This window comes from Pseudophryne corroboree, chromosome 4 (assembly GCF_028390025.1).
Source record: "Pseudophryne corroboree isolate aPseCor3 chromosome 4, aPseCor3.hap2, whole genome shotgun sequence".
Taxonomy (NCBI): Eukaryota; Metazoa; Chordata; class Amphibia; order Anura; family Myobatrachidae; genus Pseudophryne; species Pseudophryne corroboree.
The window spans coordinates 932,715,933-932,738,766 of record NC_086447.1 but is presented as its reverse complement, the minus strand read 5'-3'; the positions used below and the strand labels follow the sequence as shown (position 1 = coordinate 932,738,766).

At 43.9% G+C, this 22,834-nt stretch overlaps 1 protein-coding gene across 2 annotated transcripts in view; it reads right to left on the bottom strand.

Annotated features, from left to right (window-relative positions):
• The window catches only part of KCNK2 (potassium two pore domain channel subfamily K member 2), a 216,229-nt gene that overhangs the window by 29,354 nt on the left and 164,041 nt on the right, over positions 1-22,834 (bottom strand). For both annotated transcript variants that reach the window (XM_063919096.1, XM_063919097.1), the window contains exons 4-6: positions 13,966-14,126; positions 11,155-11,341; positions 8,370-8,509 (exon numbers count right to left, since the gene is read on the bottom strand). In XM_063919096.1, the coding sequence (XP_063775166.1) occupies positions 8,370-8,509; positions 11,155-11,341; positions 13,966-14,126 (488 nt within the window). The remainder of the gene's footprint in view (positions 1-8,369; positions 8,510-11,154; positions 11,342-13,965; positions 14,127-22,834) is intronic.

Sequence of the window (22,834 nt, the reverse complement as noted above, 5' to 3'; positions counted from 1 at the left end):
GTGTATACAACAGCTATAAATTAAATACTTGTAGTTTTAGCGTGTATAAGCCGGAATATAACCTTCATTAAAAGAAAAAGGATATTTTTACAAATCAGCTGATGGTTATATGCTAATTAGATATATAGCATAAAGTCACTTGATTGCTTTTAGATAAGCAGCTGAACATGTAATCTTTTTACTCCAAACGGACATGGATACTTTTTCTACACTTCAGCTGGTGTTATAACATGGCCATGTTGTGTGAGAATAATTACCACATAACCACATAACCTTCTGGGTTCAGATCCTTTTCGCTCCCGGCTCTGGTGCCCAAATGCCTGTATAAGAGCCTTATCCGGAGGTCCTTAGATGTTTGCCCAGCGCAATGAGGTAGATCTGTGGTGTAGTCCTCGTAGGTAAATAGGAGCCTATACGAGGTACTGTACATAAACACCAATACGAGGTACCGTACGCAAACAACCAATATGCAGTACTGTACGCAAACAACCAATACAAGGTACTCTACGCAGACACTTATACAAGGTACTGTAAGCAAACACAAATACAAGCTACTGTACGCATACACCAATATGAGGTACTGTATGTAAACACCAATATGAGGTACTGGACTCAAACACCTATACCAGGTACTGTACATAAACACAAATACGGGGTACTGTATGCAAACACTAATATGAGGTACTGTATGCAAACACTAATAGGAGTTACTGTATGCAAACACCAATATGAGGTACCGTACGCAAACAACCAATATGCAGTACTGTACACAAACAACCAATACAAGGTACTCTACGCAGACACTTAAACAAGGTACTGTATGCAAATTCCAACACAAGGTACTGTACATAGGCACCAATAAGAGGTACTGTACATAGGCACCAATAAGAGGTACTGTACATAGACACCAATAAGAGGTACTGTACGCAAACACCAAGACGAGGTACTGTACGCAGACACCAATACGAGGTACTGTACGCAAACACCAATATGAGGCACTGTATGAAAACACAAATAGGAGGTACTGTATGGCGTGACATCACGATCGCGTCATCGTGGCTCCACTCAGCGCAGAGTAACTAGGCACTGTATATCGGGTGGCGAAGCTACGATGACGCGATTCAGCGCAAATCGCATCATCGGAACTCCTTGGCAACTTACTTGTTCTCTGCTGTGGGTGGCTGGGGGGAGGGAATGGAGGGCCTGACAGGGAAAACGGGAGGCTTGCCCACCCTTCCGGGGGTCCGGGAGGGCCACCAGATTTTCGGGAGCCTCCCGGCCATTCTGGGAGGGTAGGCAAGTATGCCCTCTTTATTTCCCACCTGCTCTTCCCCTAGGCCAGTGGTTCTCAAACAGTGTACCGTGGCACCCTGGGGTGCTTCGGGGCACTTGCAGGGGTTGGTGGTCCAGGACCAATTCAGATTATTTATGGTCAATGTAACAGGCAGAACCAGAGCTGGCAGCTGCCAGTCATAACATATTTGGACAAACAGAAGCATATCTTGTCCCTCACCACACAGTTGAACCTAAGGATGACATATAAACACAATTTACTTAATTTAATATTTCTTTCTAAATTTCTCAATAAGAAACTGTTGGCCTAGGTGGGTCGTGGATTCAGGAAAGTTTGGAACCAATGTTCTAGGGGATCTCTAGTACATATTCAGCAAGTATGGTTAGCAGCCATTATAATAGTCTGTTTATACAAAAATATTCCATAGAATAACAAGTAATGATGAAGAAATGTCTCTGGCTTCTACGGGATAACATATTCTGCACATATGATTCCAACGTTCCCCCAGCAATAGACGGGCAAGTGAGTAGATCAGGCATTAGGAGTGACATCCATATGAATTGCAGTAATGAACCGGCTCACATTTGGCTGGCATCTGAGCTTAGCCACCGCCGGCCTGAGTTTTCACAATCGCATGACATAAGTGTTACATAACTAGGAAGGTGCCTCTTCCACAGCACAGCCCGCTCCACGAATACTACAAATATGCAGGACGCAGAGAGCGAGGAAACACTGCGTGCCGTCCTCCTCCATCACATTAGGAATCTGCAATTTCGCCCGTGGCACAATACATTTAAAATGCATTTAATTTTCTAACTGGCAAAAAAAGAAAAGAAGTGTTTAAGTGAAAATAGGATGCAGGGGTAATTCAGAATATAATAACGTGTGGAAGAAAAGCGCTGGAATAATATCCAAGCCCGGGGTCACGCAGAGCACACAGGAGGGGGAGTGCTCGGCTTGTTCTGCCTCCCTGTACCACATAGATTGGCTACTGAAGAGTAACTACTGCAGCACAATTATAGAATAAAACACTTTTATAACACTCAAAATTAAAAATCTTGGTACTGTAGGTCAATTTAATATGTATTTCTGTAGCAGAATAAAAATATAATCACGCATTAGAATTGCACAAATGCTAGTCCGCCCTGCATGCCAAGCCCTACACCCCCCCCCCCCCCCCACATTGGCACGAAAGCATAGCACGGCGGCGATGCTTTCGTACCTGCCAAGTAGCTCGTTGCCTACGCAGCCTAGCTGCCCGCCATGTTTTTTGTTGCAGCGGCGTCATGCAGCCGCCTCGGCCCATCCCAGCAACGGTTCAGACACGCCTGCGTTGTCCGGACCACGCCTCACCAATGCCGCTGACACGCCCACGACCACCTCTGCCTGTCGATCAGGCAGAGGTGATCGCACCAGTGAGATGCTTTTGCACTGACATGCGGGGCAGGATAGCCCTGTGCTGGGCGTCCCCCCGCATGTTAGTGTGAATGATCGTAGCTGTACTAAATTTAGTACAGCTACGATCATCTCGGAATGACCCCCAATATGTAGACATATACAATGCTTTGGCAGGTTAACAAGCACAAACACACAGTAACACTTGCTATAGAAAATGTGCAACTTTCAGCCAGTCACCTCCTGCTCCCAGAAATATCATATAACGCTTTGCTGGTACCCCCAGGTGTCTGCAGAGCGTTACTTCAGTTAATCTTTTTAAAAAATGATTTGCAAATTTTATTGCGAAATTGCAAAAACACAATTTGATTTTGTGGTTTAAATTTGACCTTTGATTTGTGTTTAGGCTGCACAGATTGTCCTATTATTATTTTGGTGTCTAGTTTACGACCTAATACTATACTGATTATATGGAACATTTTAATCCCAGCTTCTGTAAAGTAACCCAGCTGAGCGGAACCATGTATGCACTATGCTAATCTTCATACCTCGCAGTTCCCTGCTCAGCCATTCGTGTCATTTATCAGCACACAGTACAGGAACATGAGACCTCTGAATTCCTGTCCCATTTCTTTACTCCCTGGGAACTGGATATAACCATGTATACAGGTATACAGTCACTGCGGGCTGGGCAGGAGCAGCTAACGTGTCCATAGAGATGAACTGAAGTCGTCTTACAAATTTAAATGGAGCACATAAAATCATCCAGGTCCCTACTGAACGAAGCATCAGTTCCACACGCATGAAGGGCTGACAGCTAGTAACCTACATATGGTGACATTTAAAAACTAGGAAATAATATATGAATCAAATATAAACTGAGACAAACTATCAGCTAATATACCATATACAAACACTAAGAGGAACAGTTATATAAATGATCCCACAGAAATACGCTAATAGTAGTTTAGCAGGAAATGAAAGTGGGACTGAAGACAATCGCACCATACACTTGTCTGTCACAACTGACATAAATGTTGTGTGCATAGTGCCTGCCCCTTCTTTAATAAGCTGGTACATCAGAAAGGTAACTGTACTGTTCAGGAAGAGGGCGTGGTCAGGATTTGGTGTGAAACTATCTCTGTAACAGGCCCACAATGGATTCCACTCCCTTCTTCTGCCCTATGTGACCAGAGCCAGGAATCGGGATGGGAGGTACTTTGTACAAACAACAATATTTTGTTTTCTTTCTAGGGAAATATTTAAATGATTCCAAATGTAAAAAGGCTTTACATTGTGTATCTGGTACATTGTGTATCTGGTACATTGTGTATCTGGTACATTGTGCATCTGGTACATTGTGCATCTGGTACATTGTGCATCTGGTACATTGTGTATCTGGTACATTGTGCATCTGGTACATTGTGCATCTGGTACATTGTGTATCTGGTACATTGTGTATCTGGTACACTGTGCATCTGGGACATTGTGTATCTGGTACATTGTGTATCTGGTACACTGTGCATCTGATACATTGTGCATCTGATACATTGTGCATCTGGTACACTGTGCATCTGGGACATTGTGTATCTGGTACATTGTGTATCTGGTACAGTACACTGTGCATCTGATACATTGTGCATCTGGTACATTGTGCATCTGGTACACTGTGCATCTGATACATTGTGCATCTGGTACATTGTGCATCTGGTACACTGTGCATCTGGTACATTGTGCATCTGGTACATTGTGTATCTGGTACATTGTGTATCTGGTACACTGTGCATCTGATACATTGTGCATCTGATACATTGTGCATCTGGTACACTGTGCATCTGGGACATTGTGTATCTGGTACATTGTGTATCTGGTACACTGTGCATCTGATACATTGTGCATCTGATACATTGTGCATCTGGTACACTGTGCATCTGGGACATTGTGTATCTGGTACATTGTGTATCTGGTACACTGTGCATCTGATACATTGTGCATCTGGTACATTGTGCATCTGGTACACTGTGCATCTGGTACATTGTGCATCTGGTATATTGTGTATCTGATACATTGTGCATCTGATACATTGTGCATCTGGTACACTGTGCATCTGGGACATTGTGTATCTGGTACATTGTGTATCTGGTACATTGTGCATCTGATACATTGTGCATCTGATACATTGTGCATCTGGTACACTGTGCATCTGGGACATTGTGTATCTGGTACATTGTGTATCTGGTACACTGTGCATCTGATACATTGTGCATCTGGTACATTGTGCATCTGGTACACTGTGCATCTGGTACATTGTGCATCTGGTACATTGTGTATCTGGTACATTGTGTATCTGGTACACTGTGCATCTGATACATTGTGCATCTGATACATTGTGCATCTGGTACACTGTGCATCTGGGACATTGTGTATCTGGTACATTGTGTATCTGGTACACTGTGCATCTGGGACATTGTGTATCTGGTACATTGTGTATCTGGTACACTGTGCATCTGATACACTGTGCATCTGGTACATTGTGCATCTGGTACATTGTGCATCTGGTACACTGTGCATCTGGTACATTGTGCATTTGATACATTGTGCATCTGATACACTGTGCAACTGATACATTGTGCATCTGGTACATTGTGTATCTGGTACATTGTGCATCTGGTACATTGTGCATCTGGTACATTGTGCATCTGGTACATTGTGCATCTGGTACATTGTGCATCTGGTACATTGTGTATCTGGTACACTGTGCATCTGATACATTTTGCATCTGGTACATTGTGCATTTGGTACATTGTGCATCTGGTACATTGTGCATCTGATACATTGTGCATCTGGTACATTGTGCATCTGGTACATTGTGTATCTGGTACATTGTGCATCTGGTACATTGTGTATCTGGTACATTGTGCATCTGGTACATTGTGTATCTGGTACACTGTGCATCTGATACATTTTGCATCTGGTACATTGTGCATTTGGTACATTGTGCATCTGGTACATTGTGCATCTGATACATTGTGCATCTGGTACATTGTGCATCTGGTACATTGTGTATCTGGTACACTGTGCATCTGATACATTTTGCACCTGGTACATTGTGCATCTGGTACATTGTGCATCTGATACATTGTGCATCTGGTACATTGTGCATCTGGTACATTGTGCATCTGATACATTTTGCATCTGGTACATTGTGCATCTGATACATTGTGCATCTGATATATTGTGCATCTGATACACTGTGCATCTGATACATTGCGCATCTGATACATTGTGTATCTGGTACATTGTGCATCTGATACATTGTGCATCTGATACATTGTGCATCTGGTACATTGTGCATCTGGTACATTGTGCATCTGATACATTGTGCATCTGGTACATTGTGCATCTGGTACATTGTGCATCTGGTACATTGTGCATCTGATACATTGTGCATTTGATACATTGTGCATCTGATACATTGTGCATCTGATACATTGTGTATCTGGTACATTGTGCATCTGATACATTTTGCATCTGGTACATTGTGCATCTGGTACATTGTGCATTTGGTACATTGTGCATTTGGTACACTGCAGTGATGTGCGGTGGGGTGAAGCAGATGAGGCTCACTGCACATCCCTGGTACATTGTGCATTTGGTACACTGTGCATCTGGTACATTGTGTATCTGATACACTGTGCATCTGATACACCGTGCATCTGATACACTTTGCAACTGATACATTGCGCATCTGATACATTGTGAATCTGGTACATTGTGCATCGGATACATTGTGCATTTGGTACACTGTGCATCTGATACATTGTGCATCTGGTACATTGTGCATCTGATACACTGTGCAACTGATACATTGTGCATCTGATACATTGTACATCTGGTACATTGTGCATTTGGTACATTGTACATCTGGAACATTGTGCATCTGGTACATTGTGCATCTGATATATTGTGCATCTGATACACTGTGCATCTGATACATTGTACATCCGGTACATTATGCATCTGGTACAATGTGCATCTGATATATTGTGCATCTGATACACTGTGCATCTGTACATTGTGCATTTGGTACACTGTGCGTCTGATACACTGTGCAACTGGTACACTGTGCATCTGATACTCTGTGCATCTGATACATTGTGCATTTGGTACACTGTGCGTCTGATACATTGTGCATTTGGTACACTGTGCGTCTGATACATTGTGCATCTGCTACATTGTGCATTTGATACATTGTGCGTCCGGTACATTGTGCACCTTATACATTGTGCATCTCTTACATTGTGCATCTGCTACATTGTGCATATCTATCATTGTGCATCTGCTACATTGTGCATATCTATCATTGTGCATCTGATACATTGTGCATCTGCTACATTGTGCATATGTATCATTGTGCATATGATACATTGTGCATCTGCTACATTGTGCATATCTATCATTGTGCATCTGATATATTGTGCATCCAGTACATTGTGCACCCTAGACATTGTGCATCTGATACACTGTGCATCTCTTACATTGTGCATCTGATACATTGTGTATCTGGTACATTGTGCGTCCGGTACATTGTGCATCTGGTACATTGTGTATCTGGTACATTTTGCGTCCGGTACATTGTGCATCTGGTACATTTTGCGTCCGGTACATTGTGCATCTGATACATTGTGTATCTGGTACATTTTGCGTCCGGTACATTGTGCATCTGGTACATTTTGCGTCCGGTACATTGTGCATCTGGTACATTTTGCGTCCGGTACATTGTGCATCTGGTACATTTTGCGTCCGGTACATTGTGCATCTGGTACATTTTGCGTCCGGTACATTGTGCTTTCATTACATTGTGCATCCTATACATTGTGCAGCTGACACATTGCGGGTCATTCAGACCTGATCGCACGCTAGGTTTTTTCGCTGTGCTGCGATCAAGTCAGAACTGCGCATGTGTATACACCGCAATGTGCAGGCGCGTCGTACGGCTACAAAACGGACCGTTGCTGAGTGATGGATTTAACAAAGAATCCATTCGCACAGCCGATCGCAAGGAGAGTGACAGGAAGAGGGCGTTTGTGGGTGTCAACTGACCATTTTCTGGGAGTGGTTGGAAAAACGCAGGCGTGTCCAAGCGTTTGCAGGGCGGTTGTCTGACGCCAATTCCGGCCCCGAACAGGCTGATGTGATCACAGTGGCTGAGTAAGTCCTGGGCAACTCAGAAACTGCACAAAACTTTTTTGTACCGCTCGGCTGCACATGCGATCGCACACTTGCAAAGCTAAAATACACTCCCCTATAGGCGGCGACTATCTGTTCACAGCGCTGCAAAAAATAGCTAGCGAGCGATCAGGTCTGAACTAGGCCCATTGTGCATCTGACACACTGTGTATCTGACACACTATGCATCTGATACATTGTGCATCTGGTACATTGTGTGTCCGGTACATTGTGCATCTGATACATTGTGCATCTGATACACTGTGCATCTTACACATTGTGCATCTGATACATTGTGCATTTGATACTATATCTTACTATCAAGTTCCCGACAAAGCCTCCGAATATTTGCAGTCAGAAACTCTTACAATGATGAACCAGCATCAGTTTGAGCAGGACCAGCCAATACGTTGTCACACACTGCGGTGACCGCGCTCCAGCGTCCACTTACCTCCTCCTTTGTCTTTTTGGAGAGAACTCTTAGCCAGTCTCCAATCATGCTGAGCACAGCAGCAAAATACGCCAGACCCACCAAGATCCAAAACCACACGACAGGCTTATACAAGTCAAGGTACTCAATGTCCGAGCCACCTGCAAGATGAAGATAGTGAACAACCAACTGAGCAGGGAAGTGAGGACTAACATGAAAACATAATGGTGAATGGAGCAAGATTAGCATGGGACTTATTACAGGTTGAGTATCCCTTATCCAAAATGCTTGGGACCAGAGGTATTTTGGATATGGGATTTTTCCGTATTTTGGAATAATTGCATACCATAATGAGATATCATGGTGATGGGACCTAAGTCTAAGCACAGAATCCATTTATGTTACATATACACCTTATACACACAGCCTGAAGGTCATTTTAGACAATATTTTTTATAACTTTGTGCATTAAACAAAGTGTGTCTACATTCACACAATTCATTTATGTTTCATATACACCTTATACACACAGCCTGAAGGTCATTTAATACAATATTTTTAATAACTTTGTGTATTAAACAAAGTTTGTGTACATTTGGCCATCAAAAAACAAAGATTTTACTATCTCACTCTCACTCAAAAAAGTCCGTATTTCGGAATATTTGGATATGGGATACTCAACCTGTATTACCTGGAATGCCTGGAACTTGGGAGCTTTCCCGCATTAAGTCTTTTCTCCCATAAATTTGAGCATCATGCCATAAAAATAGTAAATTACATCTAAGATTATCCCTGTCATTCCCTACGCTGCCTCTCCCATGTTCATTTGTGTGTGTGTGGGGGGGCACTTAAGAGTAGGCTGACCAGGGGAATAAGAATAAGAAAGGTATTTAAACACAGGTGAGGGGGAGAAGATGGGATCCCTGGGTCACTTACAACTCTCTCCCCTCTCCTATCTCTCCTCTGGTCAGGAAGCTCCATCATTAGGTCATGAAACTTGATACACTTGTGTCCCTGCCTGCGCTACATACTGTCCTCACATTTTGGCAGCCTGGTGCTGCTGCTGCACAAGAGGGAGAGCTAGTGATGTGAGTGTGCTCTGCCCAGGGGGGCTTCCTGACATACGGGGGCCAGGGTGCAGTATCCCCTGCCCTCCCCCCCCCCCCCCTCCAATTCCCCTTAATCTGGCCATGAGTGAGATGCAAAAAGGGGCACGTTACACCCATAAAAAGATCATGTAAAGGGAGGGGGGTATTTGCAGAATTTCAGCGGCAGTCATATTGCTGTCCCCCCTGTAAGGGTACCGAGTGTGGCCAGCTTATGACGGGAAGATGTGAGAGACCCTTGTGGGCATATCGCACCCACACTGCACACTGTGTCACATACACATTTCATCTTCGGCATTGTATTACATACTGCTTACTACTTTTTGTGGTTGTGCTAATGGTACAGAGTAACGCAGCAGGAAACAGGAACCTCTTCTGTCATCACTGGTATATTAGAACACTCCTAGAACTTGATGTCACCAGACTAGTCCACTCCAGCTACTAAATAGACCATTGAGACAATGGGGGTAATTCTGAGTTGATCGCAGCAAGATTTTTGTTAGCAGTTGGGCAAAACCATGTGCACTGCAGGTGGGGGCAGATGTAACATTTGCAAAGAGAGTTAGATTTGGGTGGGTTATTGTGTTTCTGTGCAGGGTAAATACTGGCTGCTTTATTTTTACACTGCAATTTAGATTGCAGATTGAACTCACCACACCCAAATCTACCTCTCTCTGCACATGTTATATCTGCCCCCCCTGCAGTGCACATGGTTTTGCCCAACTGCTAACAAAAATCCTGCTGCGATCAACTCAGAATTACCCCCTATAGCCTGGCCACGGGACCTCTAGCAGCTTAGGTGAGTACCGGGATTTTTTTTCAGAAGCAAAGGCCTCTCTCATACCGTAGAAAAATCTTGCAAACAATCAAAAATCTAAATTGTTTTCAATTTCTTACAGCAGAGGCGGCCAGTAACGAGCAATCAGCTAGATCTGACAGTTGTCACCCAAATTATACAGTAAATGCATCAACCCCTGAGAGCCACAAATGATCCCCCTGTTCCCGGCTTATTTCCATCTTCCCCAGCCATGAACCCGGTCATACTGTACATTGGGGGTCATTCCGAGTTGGTCGCTCATTGCCGATTTTCGCAACAGAGCGATTAAGGCAAAAATGCGCATGCGCATGGTACGCAGTGCGCATGCGCTAAGTAATTTAGCACAAAACTTAGTAGATTTACTCACGACCGAACAAAGAATTTTCATCGTTGAAGTGATCGGAGTGTGATTGACAGGAAGTGGGTGTTTCTGGGTGGAAACTGACCGTTTTCTGGGAGTGTGCGGAAAAACGCAGGCGTACCAGGATAAAACGCAGGAGTGTCTGGAGAAACGGGGGAGTGGCTGTCCGAACGCAGGGCGTGTTTGTGACGTCAAACCAGGAACAAAACTGACTGAACTGATCGCAGTGTAGGAGTAAGTCTCGAGCTACTCAGAAACTGCTAAGAATTTTCTATTCGCAATTCTGCTAATCTTTCGTTCGCAATTCTGCTAAGCTAAGATACACTCCCAGAGGGCGGCGGCCTAGCGTGTGCAATGCTGCTAAAATCTGCTAGCGAGTGAACAACTCGGAATGAGGGCCATTGCTTCCAATAGAACACCCCCACCCATCTCCAATCCGTCCCTTTCATGGTAAGTCTCCAGAGATGGCCACAAGTAGCAGATATTGTGAGATGTTCCAGGGTTATGAGACTGACGACTTACCTGCCACGTAGTCCCCGAATCCGATGGTTGTTAAGGTGATGACCACGAAGTAGAAGGCATCTAGGGTATGCCAGTTCTCGATGTGTTGGAAGATGACAGCCGGAATAGCGACAAACAGGATGCATCCAAACAAGATGAAGATGACGGTTGAGATGATGCGGATTTTCGTCTGACTTACGTTCCATTTCTGTGTGAAGATACAATTTCCATTTGTGGTGAGAATGTAACAAGTGTTAAGTGTTTTGAACTGTACGTATTTAATGTGAAAGTATTCTTTGTGTACTGCTACAGGTGTGTCCTGATAACGTTACTCTCAGTCGCAGCATGAGAAACCTGCGGGTCGGTGCGCTTACACGCGAGAGGGTCCGCACTGTGCAATACACATCTTAACCACTGGGTGGCTAGTGCTCCACTGCAGTACTGTATACAACAGCACTTCATGGAGACGACACTACACACTACAGCAAGTCAAGACAGGCGGCCAATCACGTACTCAGTTACAGATGGCAACATGCAGTAACCCAAATTACTACTGCATCTACTGTACTGTAAGTGCAAGACCCTGCACAACAAATGTGTAAACGAGGGCGTCTGGTGGAGTCTATAATGCAGTATATAAGGGGTAATTCAGATCTGATCGTAGATGTGTTAAATTCAGCACATCTACAGTACAATCAGTTCCCTGACATACAGGGGGACGCCCAGCACAGGGCTATTCTGCTCCGCATGTCAGGCCTACCCCCCGACTCCCCCCCCCCCCCCCCCCCACACACACACACACCCCCTCGCAAGGGAGTAAAAGCATTGCACATGCTTTTGCACTCGGCGAGTACCAGGTTGCAGCAGCTGCGGCCTGCCCCTGGGAGCCCAGCGAGATGCTAACAGCACTGCATTGTCTGGACTGCGCCCCTCCAACGGCGTTCTAACCCAATTGGCTCGCCTCCTCCCACCCCGCAACCACCTCTGCCTGATTGCGGGGTGGGAGGGGGCTTGCCAACGGGGTTAAAAATGCTGTTGGCGGGGTGCAGTCCGGACAACGCAGTGCTGTTAGCATCTCACTGGGCTCCCGGGGTGCGCATGCGCAGTGCGCCCAAAGGGCTTCAGACTGCGATCGCTGCTGCAGCCATCCAGTCTGAATTAGGCCCATGGGTGGTCATTCCAAGTTGATCGCTTGCTAGCAGTTTTTAGCAGCCGTACACACGCTGTGCCGCCGCCCACTGGGAGGGTATTTTAGTTTAGCAGAAGTGCGAACGAAAGGATCGCAGAGCGGCTACAATTTATTTTTGGGAAGTTTCAGAGCAGCTCCAGACCTACTCAGCGCTTGCGATCACCTCAGACTGTTCAGTTCCTGTTTTGACATCACAAACACGCCCTGCGTTCGCCCAGCCACGCCTGCATTTTTCCTGGCACGCCTGCATTTTTCCGAACACTCCCTGAAAACGGTCAGTTGACACCCAGAAACACCCACTTCATGTCAATCACTCTGCGGCCAGCAGTGCGACTGAAAAGCTTCGCTAGACCTAGTGTGAAACGACATTGTTCGTTGCAATAGTACGACGCGCATGCGCATTGTGCCACATACTCATGCGCAGAAGTGCCATTTTTTTGCCTCATTGCTGCAGAGTGAACGAAAGCAGCTAGCGATCAACTCGGAATGCCCCCCATAGTGCGGTGTGTGTGACAGTTTCTTATACAACAGTAAAGTACAGGTACACTCTACAGCCGCTACATTAGCTGGTTTTATCCCAGATAAACCACCTGGACTCCTGTCTTTTAATCTTGGCGTATTCTGGACATTGACTGCACTTTGGACACTGCTCTGCAGCACTTTGGACACTGCTCTGCAGCACTTTTTCACTAGATCATCACTCCAGCAACAAATGGACTATTCCTAAAGCTGAGACATCATGAAGGGGTAACTAGTACTGTCCACCTGGTAAACTCTTTGCTGCTAACTCCAGTGACTTTTATGAGCATACAGTACTAGAGAAATGTCCTAGCCAAGCTCCTCGCATCGCTTATAGGAGTATACGGGTGGATATTTGTGGATATGTTTTATTCTTATTGGTGGCAATACACAGTTTTAATTTTTCATAACTACATTACTCATTTTTATGTGTATTAGAGGTAATAAATTGTGATTAACATTTAAATAAACCGTCTATTTTGAAATAGTCTTTACAGCCAGCGCTGGTACAATCCTTTCTTCACATATTTCTGACACCTCAACCATCCCTTTGTGTGTCATCAGAGTCGCTTCCTGTGCCAAAGCCTCTGCCACCACCCTGTATACCACCCTTACTGCCACCACCCTGTATACCACCCTTGATGCCACCACCCTGTATGCCACGCTTACTGCCACCACCCTGTATACCACCCTTGATGCCACCACCCTTGCTGCCACCACCCTGTATACCACCCTTGCTGCCACCACCCTGTATACCACCCTTACTGCCACCACACTGTATGCCACCCTTGCTGCCACCACCCTGTATACCACCCTTGCTGCCACCACCCTGTATGCCACCCTTACTGCCACCACACTGTATGCCACCACCCTTGCTGCCACCACCCTGTATACCACCCTTACTGCCACCACCCTGTATGCCACCCTTACTGTCACCACCCTGTATACCACCCTTGCTGCCACCACGCTGTATGCCACCCTTGCTGGGACAGAGTGGTCACCCATGTCTTATACAAAAGGAACCATTTTTGTTGTGCTTCTACGTTTCTCATAGAGATCACGAGAGGGGGCATCAGATCAAGAACTGCTCATTAATTAAGAGAAGACGTACAGTAAATACTTACTACAAAGGTATCCTCCACCCGCGCTATACATTTGCCAAATATGGTTCCCAGTTGGTCTCCAACACCAGCCAATAAGAACCCAAACAGAGGAATTCCAAGCAGAGCGTAGATAATGCAGAAAATCTTTCCACCCTTTGTGCGTGGTGAGATGTTCCCAAACCCTGGACAGAGACATAAAGAAGATGGAGGGTTAACAATGTATAAGACGGACGGATACTAAAAATATGAAGTGTGAGTGTAGCTTGGATAGCTGGCTATCTCATTGGCTCTTCTCACACTTTAAAACAAAACGCAATATGAAGGAATATAGTATCTCATTATCAGTTCCTCATTATCAGTACCTCATTACCAGTACCTCATTACCAGTATCTCATTACCAGTATCTCATTATCAGTATCTCATTACCAACATCTCATTATCAGCATCTCATTATCAGCATCTCATTATCAGTACCTCATTATCAACATCTCATTATCAGTACCTCATTATCATTATCAGTACCTCATTATCAGCATCTCATTATCAGTACCTCATTATCATTATCTCTTTATCAGCATCTCATTATCAGTACCTCATTATCATTATCTCATTATCAGCATCTCATTATCAGCATCTCATTATCAGTATCTCATTACCGGTATCTCATTATCGGCCTCTCATTATCAGTATCTCATTACCGATATCTCATTATCAGTATCTCATTATCGGCATCTTATTATCAGCATCTCATTATCAGTACCTCATTATCATCAGCATCTCATTATTACTGGCTATCTCATTGGCTCTTCTCATACTTTAAAACAAAACACAATATGAAGGAATATAGTATCTCATTATCAGTATCTCATTATCAGTTCCTCTTTATAAGTACCTCATTACCAGTATCTCATTATCAGTACCTCATTACCAGTACCTCATTACCAGTATCTCATTACCAACATCTCATTATCAGTATCTCATTACCAGTATCTCATTACCAGTATCTCAGTACCAGTATCTCATTATCAGCATCTCATTACCAGTATCTTAATTATCAGCATCTCATTACCAGTATCTCATTATCAGTATCTCATTATCAGTATCTCATTACCAGTATCTCATTACCAGTATCTCATTATCAGCATCTCATTATCGGCATCTCATTATCGGCATCTCATTATCGGCATCTCATAACCAGCATCTCATTTTCAGCGTCTCATTATCAGCATCTCATTATCGGCAATTCATAACCAGCATCTCATTATCAGCATCTCATTATCAGCATCTCATTATCGGCATCTCATAACCAGCATCTCATAACCAGCATCTCATAACCAGCATCTCATTATCAGCATCTCATTATCAGCATCTCATTACCAGTATCTCATTATCGGCATCTCATTATCAGCATCTCATAACCAGCATCTCATTATCGGCATCTCATAACCAGCATCTCATTATCAGCATCTCATTATCAGCATCTCATTACCAGTATCTCACTATCAGTATCTCAATATCAGTATCTCATTATCAGCATCTCATTACCAGTATCTTAATTATCAGCATCTCATTATCAGCATCTCATTATCAGCATCTCATTATCAGCATCTCATTACCAGTATCTCATTACCAGTATCTCATTATCGGCATCTCATTATCGGCATCTCATAACCAGCATCTCATTTTCAGCGTCTCATTATCAGCATCTCATTATCGGCAATTCATAACCAGCATCTCATTATCGGCATCTCATAACCAGTTTCTCATTATCAGCATCTCATTATCGGCATCTCATTATCAGCATCTCATAACCAGCATCTCATTATCGGCATCTCATAACCAGTTTCTCATTATCGGCATCTCATTATCAGCATCTCATTATCGGCATCTGGTTATCAGCATCTCATTATCGGCATCTCATTATCGGCATCTCATTATCGGCATTTCGTTATCAGCATCTCATTACCAGTATCTCATTATCAGTATCTCATTACCAGTATCTCATTTTCAGCATCTCATTTTCAGCATCTCATTATCAGCATCTCATTATCGGCATCTCATAACCAGCATCTCATTATCAGCATCTCATTATCGGCATCTCATAACCAGTTTCTCATTATCAGCATCTCATTACCAGTATCTCATTATCAGCATCTCATTATCAGTATCTCATTACCGGCATCTCATAACCAGCATCTCATTATCGTTATCTCATAACCAGTTTCTCATTATCAGCATCTCATTATCAGCATCTCATTACCAGTATCTCATTACCAGTATCTCATTTTCAGCATCTCATTTTCAGCATCTCATTATCAGCATCTCATTATCGGCATCTCATAACCAGCATCTCATTATCAGCATCTCATTATCGGCATCTCATAACCAGTTTCTCATTATCAGCATCTCATTACCAGTATCTCATTATCAGCATCTCATTATCAGTATCTCATTACCGGCATCTCATAACCAGCATCTCATTATCAGCATCTCATTATCGGCATCTCATAACCAGTTTCTCATTATCGGCATCTCATTACCAGTATCTCATTATCAGCATCTCATTACCAGTATCTCATTATCAGTATCTCATTATCAGTATCTCATTACCAGTATCTCATTTTCAGCATCTCATTATCAGCATCTCATTATCGGCATCTCATAACCGGCATCTCATTATCAGCATCTCATTATCGGCATCTCATAACCAGTATCTCACTATCAGTATCTCATTACCAGTATCTCATTTTCAGCATCTCATTTTCAGCATCTCATTATCAGCATCTCAATATCAGCATCTCATCATCGGCATCTCATAACCAGCATCTCATTATCAGCAACTCATTATCAGCATCTCATTATCAGCATCTCATAACCAGTATCTCATTACCAGTATCTTAATTATCAGCATCTCATTATCAGCATCTCATTATCAGCATCTCATTACCAGTATCTCATTGTCAGCATTACATTTTCAGCATCTCATTACCAGCATCTCATTATCGGCATCTCATTATCGGCATCTCATTATCGGCATCTCATTATCAGCATCTCATTATCAGCATCTCATTATCAGCATCTCATAACCAGTATCTCATTATCAGCATCTCATTATCGGCATCTCATTATCGGCATCTCATAACCAGTATCTCATTATCAGTATCTCATTTTCAGCATCTCATTTTCAGCATCTCATTATCAGTATCTCATTATCAGTATCTCATTTTCAGCATCTCATTATCAGCATCTCATTATCGGCATCTCATTATCGGCATCTCATTATCGGCATCTCATAACCAGCATCTCATTATCAGCATCTCATAACCAGTATCTCATTTTCAGCATCTCATTTTCAGCATCTCATTATCAGTATCTCATTACCAGTATCTCATTACCAGTATCTCATTACCAGTATCTCATTATCAGCATCTCATTATCGGCATCTCATTATCGGCATCTCATTATCGGCATCTCATAACCAGCATCTCATTTTCAGCATCTCATTATCAGCATCTCATTATCGGCAATTCATAACCAGCATCTCATTATCAGCATCTCATTATCAGCATCTCATTATCGGCATCTCATAACCAGCATCTCATAACCAGCATCTCATAACCAGCATCTCATTATCAGCATCTCATTATCAGCATCTCATTACCAGTATCTCATTATCGGCATCTCATTATCAGCATCTCATAACCAGCATCTCATTATCGGCATCTCATAACCAGCATCTCATTATCAGCATCTCATTATCAGCATCTCATTACCAGTATCTCACTATCAGTATCTCATTATCAGTATCTCATTATCAGCATCTCATTACCAGTATCTTAATTATCAGCATCTCATTATCAGCATCTCATTATCAGCATCTCATTATCAGCATCTCATTATCAGCATCTCATTACCAGTATCTCATTACCAGTATCTCATTATCGGCATCTCATTATCGGCATCTCATAACCAGCATCTCATTTTCAGCGTCTCATTATCAGCATCTCATTATCGGCAATTCATAACCAGCATCTCATTATCGGCATCTCATAACCAGTTTCTCATTATCAGCATCTCATTATCGGCATCTCATTATCAGCATCTCATAACCAGCATCTCATTATCGGCATCTCATAACCAGTTTCTCATTATCGGCATCTCATTATCAGCATCTCATTATCGGCATCTGGTTATCAGCATCTCATTATCGGCATCTCATTATCGGCATCTCATTATCGGCATTTCGTTATCAGCATCTCATTACCAGTATCTCATTATCAGTATCTCATTACCAGTATCTCATTTTCAGCATCTCATTTTCAGCATCTCATTATCAGCATCTCATTATCGGCATCTCATAACCAGCATCTCATTATCAGCATCTCATTATCGGCATCTCATAACCAGTTTCTCATTATCAGCATCTCATTACCAGTATCTCATTATCAGCATCTCATTATCAGTATCTCATTACCAGCATCTCATAACCAGCATCTCATTATCAGCATCTCATTATCGTTATCTCATAACCAGTTTCTCATTATCAGCATCTCATTATCAGCATCTCATTACCAGTATCTCATTACCAGTATCTCATTTTCAGCATCTCATTTTCAGCATCTCATTATCAGCATCTCATTATCGGCATCTCATAACCAGCATCTCATTATCAGCATCTCATTATCGGCATCTCATAACCAGTTTCTCATTATCAGCATCTCATTACCAGTATCTCATTATCAGCATCTCATTATCAGTATCTCATTACCGGCATCTCATAACCAGCATCTCATTATCAGCATCTCATTATCGGCATCTCATAACCAGTTTCTCATTATCGGCATCTCATTACCAGTATCTCATTATCAGCATCTCATTACCAGTATCTCATTATCAGTATCTCATTATCAGTATCTCATTACCAGTATCTCATTTTCAGCATCTCATTATCAGCATCTCATTATCGGCATCTCATAACCGGCATCTCATTATCAGCATCTCATTATCGGCATCTCATAACCAGTATCTCACTATCAGTATCTCATTACCAGTATCTCATTTTCAGCATCTCATTTTCAGCATCTCATTATCAGCATCTCAATATCAGCATCTCATTATCGGCATCTCATAACCAGCATCTCATTATCAGCAACTCATTATCAGCATCTCATTATCAGCATCTCATAACCAGTATCTCATTACCAGTATCTTAATTATCAGCATCTCATTATCAGCATCTCATTATCAGCATCTCATTACCAGTATCTCATTGTCAGCATTACATTTTCAGCATCTCATTATCAGTATCTCATTACCAGTATCTCATTATCGGCATCTCATTATCGGCATCTCATTATCGGCATCTCATTATCAGCATCTCATTATCAGCATCTCATAACCAGTATCTCATTATCAGCATCTCATTATCGGCATCTCATTATCGGCATCTCATAACCAGTATCTCATTATCAGTATCTCATTTTCAGCATCTCATTTTCAGCATCTTATTATCAGTATCTCATTATCAGTATCTCATTTTCAGCATCTCATTATCAGCATCTCATTATCGGCATCTCATTATCGGCATCTCATTATCGGCATCTCATAACCAGCATCTCATTATCAGCATCTCATAACCAGTATCTCATTATCAGCATCTCATTATCCGCATCTCATTATCGGCATCTCATAACCAGTATCTCATTATCAGTATCTCATTATCAGTATCTCATTTTCAGCATCTCATTTTCAGCATCTCATTATCAGTATCTCATTTTCAGCATCTCATTATCAGCATCTCATTATCAGCATCTCATTATCGGCATCTCGTTATCAGCATCTCATTATTATAGCATGTCAATGTCTGCACATTATTACTCGGTATCTCATTATTAGTATCTAAGCTGGTAACAGCTTCTTGTTCTTTAGCAATGATCATGTAACATTTTCCCTAAATCCCTAAATAAAGTCTAATAAGTAACATTGCTTAGTGATTATAGTGACTCATTACATCTAATGAATTGTAAACACAGATTCTCCAGATTTGTATAAGTTTATGGACTGTACAGTGACACAGCACTATGGAATACACAATAACACAGAAGAAATGAATACATACAGTACAGATGTGTCCTCATACAGTACATCTAACGCCACGCAGCGCAAGATGCTTGGTGCGAGTGAGACGCTAGGTTCCGGCACCTCTGCTAGCGTCAGCTGTCTTTTTTGGGCTGGAAATGCGTCTTAGTCGCAATGCGATGTGTCTAGGACGCACCTGGAGACTGTGCTGAGTAATTTAACATGTGGCACTTGTATATTGTGTGTGTATACGGAGCTGCAGCTGCTACATTGTAGCACTTTGTATATAGATTCAGAGACTCAGTCGCACACCGATGTACAAGTGGTGCATAGCAAATTAATCAGCGCAGTCTTCTCATGCGTCCTAGCTATATCGTGTTGTGACTAAGATGCATTTTCAGCAAAAAAAGAAGCAAAAAATGGGACCTGGCGCAACTGCAGCATCAAACAGAAGTACGGAATATACACTGAGCCTGACATTTGACCTCAGGTGCTGGGGGATGTGGCCAAAAGAGGATCCTGTACCTACCTATGGTACACCTCCCCTACACTCCCAGGCTCCTTTATATTGTGTACTTAATCCCCCTCCCTGTCAGCGTGCCTGAAAATATGTTCCACCTGTACAGTACAAGGCCAGATGAGTGTAGGTAGGTGACTTTTACCCTGTTCTAGGGGTATCGGGCCCCCTCCTTCAGCCAAACAGTGCTTAGCATCGCTTCCTGGCCCCTCTGGTGCATTAGGTTCCTGGCAAAGCACTGTGCTGGTTTTGTGGAAGACCCCAGGCTCAGCATCCCCAGGCATTAGCAGATACAACCAGAGTCTTTAGCACTTTATGGAAAAAATATATGAAAACCATAAAGATAGGTTCTCATGCTATCATCAGAGCGTTCATTACACCAGCCTGGAAAGGGCAAAGATACTGTACACCATCTAAGAGGAATGTCTGGGAAATGCCTCCACTAGACCACACTCTTTGTGCACCCTCTACACTAGTGTGCGCCCCCTACTGTAGTGTGCGCCCCCTACTCTTGTGTGCATCCCCTACTCTTGTGTGCACCCCCTACTCTTGTGTGCGCCCCCTACTCTTGTGTGCATCCCCTACTCTTGTGTGCGCCCCCTACTCTAGTGTGCGCCCCCTACTCTAGTGTGCGCCCCCTACTCTAGTGTGCGCCCCCTACTCTAGTGTGCGCCCCCTACTCTAGTGTGCGCCCCCTACTCTAGTGTGCGCCCTCTACTCTTGTGTGCACCCCCTACTCTAGTGTGCGCCCCCTACTCTTGTGTGCGCCCCCTACTCTTGTGTGCGCCCCCTACTCTTGTGTGCATCCCCTACTCTTGTGTGCACCCCCTACTCTTTGTGCACCCTCTACTCTAGTGTGCGCCCCCTACTCTTGTGTGCACCCCCTACTCTAGTGTGCGCCCCCTACTCTAGTGTGCGCCCCCTACTCTAGTGTGCGCCCTCTACTCTTGTGTGCACCCCTACTCTTGTGTGCGCCCCCTACTCTAGTGTGCGCCCTCTACTCTAGTGTGCGCCCCCTACTCTAGTGTGCACAACCTACTCTTGTGTGTGCCCTCTTACTCTTGTGTGTGCCCCCTACTCTTGTGTGCGCCCCCTACTCTTGTGTGCATCCCTTACTTTAGTGTGCATCCTCTACTTTAATGTGCACCCCCTACTCTAGTGTGCGTTCCATACTCTATTGTGCGTCCCATACTCTAGTGTGCACCCCATACTCTAGTGTGTACTGCCCTACTCTTGTATTTACTCCCCTACACTTGTGTGCACACCCCACTCCTGTGTACACCGCCTACTCCTGTGTGTACCCCCTACTCTTGCGTGCAAACCCTATTCTTATGTGCACCCCCTACTTATGTGTGCACAACCCATTCCTGTGTGCGCCTCCTACTCCTGTGTGCACCACTACTCCTGTGTGCACACCCCACTCCTGTGTGCACCCCCCACTCTTGTGTGCATACCCCACTCCTGTGTGCGCCCCTTACTCTTGTGTGTACACCCTACTCCTGTGTTGCCCCTTACTCCTGTGTGCACCCCCTACGATTGTGAGCACCCCCTACTCTTGTGTGTGTCCCCTACTCCCTACACTTTTGAGCACCCCCTACTCTTGTGTGTGTCCCCTACTCCCTACACTTGTGTGCATCCCCTACTCTTGTGAGCACTCCCTACACTTTTGAGCACCCCCTACTCTTGTGTGTGTCTCCTACTCCCTACACTTGTGAGCACCCCCTACTCTTGAGTGCACCCATTACACTTGTATGCACGGCCTACTTTTGTGGGCAGCCCTTACTCTTGTGTGCACCCACTAGTCTTGTGTACCCCCTACACTTGTGAGCACGCCCTACTCTTGTGTGCACACCATACTCTTCAGTGCAATCATTACACTTGTGTGCATGCCCTACTCTTGTGTGCACACCCTACTTTTGTGTGCAGGCCTTACTCTTGTGTGCACCCCTATGCTTGTGTGCACCCCCTACTCTTGTGAGCAGCCCCTACTCTTATGTACCCCCTACACTTGTGAGCACCCCCTACTCTTGTGAGCACTCCCTACACTTTTGAGCACCCCCTACTCTTGTGTGTGTCTCCTACTCCCTACACTTGTGAGCACCCCCTACTCTTGAGTGCACCCATTACACTTGTATGCACGGCCTACTTTTGTGGGCAGCCCTTACTCTTGTGTGCACCCACTAGTCTTGTGTACCCCCTACACTTGTGAGCACGCCCTACTCTTGTGTGCACACCATACTCTTCAGTGCAATCATTACACTTGTGTGCATGCCCTACTCTTGTGTGCACACCCTA